This window comes from Mycteria americana, chromosome 16, assembly GCF_035582795.1.
Source record: "Mycteria americana isolate JAX WOST 10 ecotype Jacksonville Zoo and Gardens chromosome 16, USCA_MyAme_1.0, whole genome shotgun sequence".
Classification (NCBI taxonomy): Eukaryota; Metazoa; Chordata; class Aves; order Ciconiiformes; family Ciconiidae; genus Mycteria; species Mycteria americana.
Window position 1 is genome coordinate 10,070,742 of NC_134380.1, and position 8,766 is coordinate 10,079,507.

The window sequence follows — 8,766 nt, forward strand, 5'->3', positions numbered from 1 at the left end:
GCGCTGGGAAAAGTCAGGAAAGGAACTTGCCACAGAAAAAGCTGTGACTGAAGCTGTCCACATGTAACAGAGTACAAATTCAGTGGGCCTGATACTGAACAATGCATTACCTGGGAGAGGAGAAGCCTCAAGGACAACTAAGGAAAGTTTTGCAGTTAAGGTTAAAAATACCTGGATTTTGAAGTGATTTATGATAAATTACCTAGCAAACAAAACAAAAATCTTATTTAAATGAGTGTAGTACAGGTCACAGGATAATAGGATAATTCAGGTTGAAAGGGACCTCAGAAGATCTCTAGTCCAACCTCCTGCTCAAGACAGGGTCAGCCAAGAGGTAATGCAGGTTGTTCAGCACTTCAGCCAGTTTATTCTTGAAAATTTCCAGGGATGGAAGTCTTCAAGAATAAATTCACTTGTGGTTGTATCTCAGGAAAAGTTTATCACCACCACCATTGCTGTGCCTGGGACTGACCTACTCTTTGTAAATATTAAGGCCAGTGCACAGAACACCTGGTCCCATGAGGCTCTGGCCCAACTCTCCACCCAGCTGCAGGCACAAGGAACAGGACAGGACTAACACAACGATTTCTTGCACTCCTACCAGATCACAGCTACCTGTTCTTTTTTTTTGAGCACTGAGCTCTTCCCTGCCTCCTGATCAGGCAAAATTCTAAACTATCAGTGCTCCAACTTTGTTGAAAATGTACGAGAGCAACAAAGGGTGACTTTTTATTGAGTGGCACTGCTTTACGCAGGAATAAAATATTCTGAAGGAAAACATTGTTACTTCGCAGAGCTCCTGCAAATGAGAGAATAAGGGGTTTGTTTTCTTTCAAACTACCTTTATTTTCTTCTCTGACCTGCCCATATACGTTATGTGTCACCTCGGCTGTCAATATGACACTTGCAGACTCCTGCACATTACACTAGCAGCTCCTCTGCATTGTGTGAATAAAGGGTTTTAAACAGGAGACATCAAGGACAATGCTCATTTGTAATTTAGTGTAGGCACACCATTAAGGATTTGAATGTGTTTTATTGTAAACCTTATTATCGGTTCAACACAATGGTGTCACAGGAAAGCAGTCAGCTCTTACCATCACAGTATACAGCACTGGCAGAACAGTCAAACTTCACTGCATTAGTAAGACTGCTACAGTTACTGTTTTGGGGAGAGTTGTTCAAATGCCCCAAGTTCTGTGTTCAAACACCCTCTGCTGCAAAGGAAAGCAGCGGGAGTTTTGCTGATAGCAGGTTTGCAGAAATAGTCCTTGTTTACGTGGTCACTCAGAGGCTTCGTGAGTTTTGATTCCAGCTCTTTAAGTATTCTGCTGTCTAAATGTCCTATGATATGGGTAAGAATTCATTGCTGTAATACAATGAAATGTTTTAAAGTCTGAATAATTAACTTGGGAACTTAGTTTACTTCAATTGCTGAAGAAGTTTCTATTAATTTAAAGTTAATATTTAATCTGTAAAATTTTCAGGTTTAATTCTCCACAACTGAAAAACATACGATTATGTACAGTTATGCAAAATGGGTACTAAGAACATACAAAGAAGGTCTTGATCACAACGTAAACTAATGAAGAATGGGATTCATCAAATAGCCTGGGAATTTAACATGTATGTATGCATATGTACAAGCACCTACAAACTGATTCCTACATCTCTGTTCAGTCTTACGACAGTTCTGTTTCATACCAAGTAACAAGTTCTTTATCTAGTAGCAGAAGAACAAGCTGCCACTTTGAAAGTAGAACGTGGAAACTAGCTACGGAATTGTTACCTGTGTTCTCTCATATAAACAAATATGATTAATTCCTTTACTATGATTTATCTAGATGTTTGTGTTTCTTTATATATTAAAACAAAAGTAACCAGATCTTAATTATTAGACATGATAATTTTAAAGATATTTAAAATATTTAAAACACGGGAATGGTTGCCAGGTAAGGTATTTGGGGTTTTTTTGGTGCAATGACTGTTAAAACCAAATGTCATGATTTCCTTAGAAAAGGAGCAAGTCATCTGGAGAATCTGGTAAGCATGGAAAACTATGCAGGAGTTTGTATGATCTGATATTTACACATTAAAAAAACCTCATACTGCTTTATCTAAAAAAGAGAAAAGGCAGATGAAACTGCAACTTAGGTTTGACTTAGGTAATACTTTTAAATACAAATTAAAAATCCTGCAATAGTGAAACTAAGCTCCACAGAAGAAATTAATGATTTATACAATACCCTCAAATGAGTACAGAATAATTAAGATAATTTTAAGCCACTGATGTTTCTCTCATGAATTCCTCAAGGACAGTCACTACATTTCTGGCTTCTGGCATTTCTGCATGTTCTACTTTAACAATCTTCAGAAGGACGTCTCCACTGCCACAGTTCTTTAGAAACATGTAACACTTGAACAAGGCGTAGTGGTTCATTTCAGCCTGGCGGATAAACCTCTTCAGGTTGTTAATGTCTTGTATAGCCTGGGAAAAGAGTAACAGAGCATTTTCTTATCCTTCTATATGGAAAGAAAACATACTATCATGCAGAGAAGTGAAGGAAGACTAGCAGGAGAAGCAAAAGCATTTCCAATAGGAATTTTATATTACTACTCAAGAGTAATGTAAGAATTGAGTACTGTCTTTGATGCATATTACCACTGTTATTGTAACAATACAAAATGTGTGGACACCACAACTTGATCATGTCCAAACCTGTTTCAAGAGTTCTCCTCTTCTGTTACAACAGATCACCTAAGAAGTGTTAACTACTGAATCCATGTTACCCAATTACATGATATTGTGTGTGCACAGCTCAAATTAACAGTATTTTAAGAAAAAAAAAAAGTGGGTTTTATTTTAAATATGAGAAAATGCCTTTGGAGTACTCACTGAAGAAACTTCCACACTACTTTACATTCTGGTCTTGTGAACTACAGTAAGCCAGTCCTCAACTTAAACCTCAGAGTTAATCAGTTAATGATGTATAGACATCATAAGTAACCTAAAACTTTTCTTTGCTACAAAAAGAGTATTTGCTCCCTCAGTAACCCTGATGTCTTCTCCAAGTCTTTAACATATATGAACAGGTACCTTCAATTTAAAGTTTTCCAAAATCTGCCGGAAGAGAAATGGATTTCCACCTTCAGCACCATTCACAAAAGCTTGCATCCAGTCCTCACAGAATCTGTTGCTTCCTGTTACGTGTTCAGGAACACAGAGAAGAGATGAGAAAAAGTAAATGAGCTGAACATAAATAAATAGCTGGTAATAGTATACCTGGGCCAGGAAGTAAGTCTTAAGAAAAACAATACACGTGGAAAAGAAAAGCAAACATAGCTACAGTGATTACATGAAATTCTGTTCCAATTATTGAATCCCTTTTCACAACATTTCTCAAAAATACAAGGGGGGGGGGGGGGGGGGGGGGGAGTTTTGCAGCTTCCCTGAAGCGTATAAGTCATAGTTTCATGGTCCACAAACTCAATGCATTGTGGATTTTATTATCAACCATTGTCAAGCCAGAGTTCCAATGTATCTGGTAAAACAAACTACTCTGCTACCTCATAGAAAACAGGTGGTGTAGTTTACAGCCAGAATCCAAACTTTCTGGGCATGAACCTATGAGCTTCTGAACATCCTCAACTACCCCTAACGTCCACAACTCTCAGCAGCTGAGGGATACAAGTCAGTAACATGAAGAAGCATTCACAGCTGTAATCTCACCTGCATTATGCAACTGAGGCTGAGGTCCACTACAGTCTATAATCACTGACTTGTGCTGTTCCTCAGTCATGGCAATACACAAGGAGGTCATTGTGCCTTCCTGAACAAGTCCTTGGAGGCTGGCAGCTGCCAGAAACCTGACACAAAAAGCTCTTGTGAACTGCTTGCTTCTTACAATTCCTGAACAGCAAGAACAGGAGGCTGTCATACACAAAAGCCAAGTTACTCACAGGTTCCTTGGTCTCAAAGTATCTTTACCTGCTAATGTCTTTTTCTGTTCTTTCATCTGCATTCTTTACTTCTACAGGAGTGTAACTCAAAGCCTTAAAACAAACAAACAAAAAGCTAGACATAATTTTGATACTACTTCTGTCGCTGTATTGCAGTTACAAGCAATAAATACGTAATGTGGTACTTCAAAAATTGTTATTTTCAGAGAAAGAGTAGAAGCTGAGGGAACACTCCATATTATAGTAATTGCAGCTGGTTTTGCATTCAGAAGAAATACAGCAGTTATACTCTATTAGCTATTCCATCCAAAGCCTCCTCAGACTCAGGGACTAGAGCTAGGATTAATTTCTTTTCTGTTTCCAGTGAACTACATGAGGCACATACGCAATATAACACCCCTTTTCGTTCAGAGGAATTATAGCAGGGCCAGCTTTCTCATGCTGTTTCTTATTTTCTCATTCTAATTTCAACTTGGACACTACTATATAATTTAGAATTACTTAACTATAAAAATTGATAGAAGAAATTGCTATGTGCTTCCTTAGCAATAAAGCAGGGAAAAAGTACTTGCTCTGAATTAAAAGAAAAAAAGAAAAAAGTTGTTCCTCATTTACCCCTGACTGGGAAAGCAAATGCAAGAAACATTTTAAACATGTTGGAGTCACCGAGATTTCTTCTGAACCTTTTTTAGTTATCCAGTTTGAAATACACTTACAGCATGCAACAAAGAGGCGAGTTTCTCCTGGAAGAGCTGTACTACTCTCTGAATAGGGCATATGGCATCCTCAAACCAGCTTCTCAAGTAGGGGTTAACATAGGTCTCCAAGGTTTTTTGCTGTAACAAGTTGAAACATTAAAACTTTAACTACAAATTAGATTTCTACACAAAGAGAAGCCTATTAATCATCTATTCAACCTAGGATATTTGGATGTCAGAGCCTTCTTAATTTCAAACCACAGTAAACTAAAATAATGAGTTTGACATTTAAAGCCACACTTTATCAGCAGTGAAGGGCTTCGCATTTTAAGAAATAGACAGAACAGTAATATTATCTTATATGCTGAGCAAAACCGTGCAACAGCAGATGGGATGAGAAAGAGACTTAAAATGCATAGTTTCCATTAGAAAAATTGTGACAAGAAAACTACTAAAAATCCTTCCTTAACATTCAGAAGTGATAAGAATCCAGGTGGATTATTGATAATCCATTGATTACTTTCCTGTAGACCATTACCTTTTATTAGTCATACTTCCCTCTGGATCTAACTGCCAGTTAAGAGATTTATGACTGGCACAAAAAAGTCCCGTCCCCCCCCCCCTTTCTTCTTCCTTTTGACTTGTGTGGTTGATAGCACTTTAAACATTCACTGTCACTACAGTGAAGCAAGTATCTCTCACAGTGTTTCATACTGGTCCTTAAAACACCTATTTTGTCTCTATAGACTAAATCTTCCAGATTGTCTTAGTAATTAATTTGCATAAATAGTAATTTTCACCACTTAAAAAAAACAGTTAGGCCTTACCTCCAAATCCAGGTTTATCTTCAGACTTTGAATGTATTTGTCCAGCTCAAGTCTGAAAGTATCTTCTTAAGGAAAATAAGACACATCGGTTAAGAACTGCATTTTTCCCTTTCAGTATATGGCTGTTATTGACATTTTCAGTTACTGGCAGGTGTGCACAAACGAGCTGATTTCAAGCAGGAAACAGACAAAATGAGAACATAACTTTTACATCATCTCCCTCTCCACACAGGTAAAGAAAGTTAAAGGTAAGGATATAGTTCCAGACCTTTCTCTGAGCCACCTAAGAAACAAACCACATATTCGGGAGCATTGATGTCTGATTCCAGCGTTGCCATTTCTAGAAGATTTTCTTGTTGGAAACGACAGTAATAACAACCAACTTTATATTCTGGTATGCTATGCAGAAAAAAAAGAATTATTTTGTTACAGATACATCAAAATAAATAAGTCCAAAAAGCAGACATACATGATTTCTGTAAAGAATTTTCACCCACTAGCACTGGTGGCTCCTATGGTCATACATAGAGCTCTTAGACCTTCTCTTTTTTCCTCTGTGGTGTGATCAGAGTAGTTTAAAAGGAAATAGTCATAAACACATGTAGTATTTTTTAAGTATTCAAACAGTAAATTATTTACTACAATTATTTTTCTCAAAGCTACCCAGAAACTGAGGAAAGTGGCATTGCGTAAAGCTGTTGTTAACAGCAGCAATAGACTGAGAACATGGAATCAGGATTAAACCTAAGCGCAGCAGCAGATGGCAAGATGTGCAATGCTGCCAATGTTTCTTACAGTTTCTCATTCACGAATAATTTTTAAAATTTACCTCAGCCCCACTGATGCTACATTCCCCATTCCTTCAAACAGGGCTCCTTTAGTAAGACGCTTAGCGATAAAACTACGCAATTCAGTCTCCGCTTCAGCTGGTAAGTTAGTGTCTAGCAAGGAGAGGCTTTAAAAAACAAGAAGAAATCATTAGCAAAAAGCAAATGTTCAGAGAAACAAACCAACAACAAGTACAGAACCACCTGCTTCTAGAAGGGGGGCCACTGTGATCTCTCTCTGCCTTACAGCTAACTCCCTCTGTGACTTCTGGCCCATCAGAAATGCATTCAGTGGTCTGCCCACTAGACCACAAGTCTGGAGTCTGGTGCCAGCTGATGCTGAACTCCTCAGCAGCTATGAACACATCACTGCCCCTCTTTGTTCCTATGTTTCCCTAGTTGTAATACAGAGCAACAACTCCATTACAGAGCTTGTGGAAAGATAAGATGTCAATTTAAAATTGTTTAATAAATTTTAATAATCTATTATCTACATGAAGACCTAAGTCAATACAGAAATGTCAAGTATTAGTATGAAAGAAAACAAGAGTTCAAGCTCAAAGATGATAGTTTACGTTTAATACATTATTTGAGCTCTGTAGTTGAGTCCATTCCCTAGGTATTCCCGAAAAAGCACCCAGGAGACTTCAGTATGCTCTCACAGAGGTTTCTGCTTTGAAGGGACTTCAATGCACTTGCTTACTATTCACCTAACAGCAATACGGCAAAGACTTCAAAATGGGGTGTTACAGGCGATTATGCAGTTCTGCAGATTGGCTTTACCTGAAGTCTTCGCTGGAGGGTGTCTCTGCCGCCACACTGCTGGGACTGCCATCCCCACTGCCTGCACCCTGCTGTGAGGATCTGAAAATCAAGCCATTTTTACGATTGATTTTACAGCCTTAATACACAGAACAGGGACAAGGGACTGCAGCAGGGAAAGGTATGGCCTGGGGGTGTTTTAAAGCAGGAGCAGGGAGTGGGGGCATTATGGCAGGAAAAAAATCTCTTCGGGGAGAGAGGGCGGAAAAAATAAAGCGAATTCAAACAGCTGGGAACTGACAAGGCCTGGAAACAGCCGCCCCGTGGGGTGGACCGAGCGCGCACCCGCCTCGCCAGGCCTCGGCCTCGGCGAGCGGCCCCCTCACCTGCAGCTGCGGTAGCCGTAGAGGCTGTGGTAGGTGCTGCCGTGCCGCTCCGGCCGCCGCTCCTCGCCCGCGCCGCCGCCCTCCTCGCTGCTCTCCAGCTCCCGCTCATCGCCGTCTGGCAGCACCGGCAACATCCCGGCCCAAGCCGCCGCCTGTGCCGCGGGGAACGCGGCCCGCTGCTGCCGCCCGGGCCGCGCCTCACCCCCGCCGCCGCGGCCCGCCCGCTCCGTGCCCTGCGCTCGCCGCTCTCCGCCCCGGAGGCAGGGCAGGGCGGCGGGAGGGCGGGCGCACCGCGGGGGCTGCGCTACAGCCTCTCCCCCTCCGCGAGTGGGTGTACCCACGCCCGTGGGCAGGCCGCCCCTGGCAGCTGGGAGGAGGGTGAAGTGGCTGAGGCTTCATAGCGAGACAGCTTTCAAGGGCCTGAACCGCTCAAGGTGCAACAGGCCACATCCTCCCAAACTAGAGCTGTACCAGATAAAGCTGAAATAGCTTTACCTGGCACAGAGTAGTTGCTCCAACTCCTCTGTTTATGTAATTTACTGAAAAACTCAATATCGATGCTATAGTACCTGTTATCAGTACAGATAATCCTTCAAAAGCTGTTCACTGATTGAATGGCAGGACCTACTGAAAGCACATTTGACAGGATTAGCTGTGCTGCCTGATTTTAAAAAAGCCTATTCTGCTTCTGAAATACTGTCAAAACAACACATTTGTTAGCTCAGCCTCATAACTTACAGGCAGTTCTCGCAGACAAGCCCTGCGGGCCAGGGAGCAGCTCTCGCCCCCAGCCCGCGGCAGGGCCGCTGCAGGAAGCCGGCAGGTCTCCTGGGAGCTCGGAAGCCGCAGAGATGCTTGGGGGGCTAACACAGAAACATCACCCGATGGGGTGTAACAGACGGACCAGCCCCCAACCAGGCACGGGAAGCTCTGGGGGAGGCGAGGGCTCGACACTTTCCAGTGTCTTATCGCCTCCTCGGAGGGCCCTGCTCCCCCCGCCCCAACGCCTCCCCGTCAAGAGCCAGCTACACAGACACAGGCAGCCACCACCAAACCACTGTGCGGAGCGGCCTATTTAAGAGATACCGGCTTCTTGCCCAGTCTGATTTCGTAAGGAAAAAGCAGTTTCTCCTTAACATTAAACACGGAGACAGGAAACACAACCAAGTGCCTCACACAGCTCAGCCCACTCACAACACATCCACTCACAGGCGACGGCAGCTGAAACAAAATGGCGTCCAGGCGCCACCGCGCGGCACGACGGGACAGCCCAAGAGGCGGTGGGGACAGCCGGGAGGCCGTCACG

At 42.3% G+C, this 8,766-nt stretch overlaps 1 protein-coding gene across 1 annotated transcript; it reads right to left on the minus strand.

Annotated features, from left to right (window-relative positions):
• Window positions 1–1,021: 1,021 nt before the first annotated feature.
• Window positions 1,022–8,670, minus strand: C16H17orf75 (chromosome 16 C17orf75 homolog). Its single transcript, XM_075518806.1, has 10 exons — window positions 7,461–8,670; window positions 7,096–7,176; window positions 6,315–6,440; window positions 5,744–5,884; window positions 5,486–5,543; window positions 4,677–4,796; window positions 3,989–4,053; window positions 3,731–3,867; window positions 3,098–3,201; window positions 1,022–2,488 (listed from the first exon to the last, which is right to left on the minus strand). The coding sequence occupies exons 1-10, from the start codon at window positions 7,592–7,594 to the stop codon at window positions 2,279–2,281; spliced, it is 1,176 nt and encodes a 391-aa protein (XP_075374921.1). The 5' UTR covers window positions 7,595–8,670; the 3' UTR covers window positions 1,022–2,278.
• Between the last annotated feature and the right edge of the window lie 96 nt (window positions 8,671–8,766).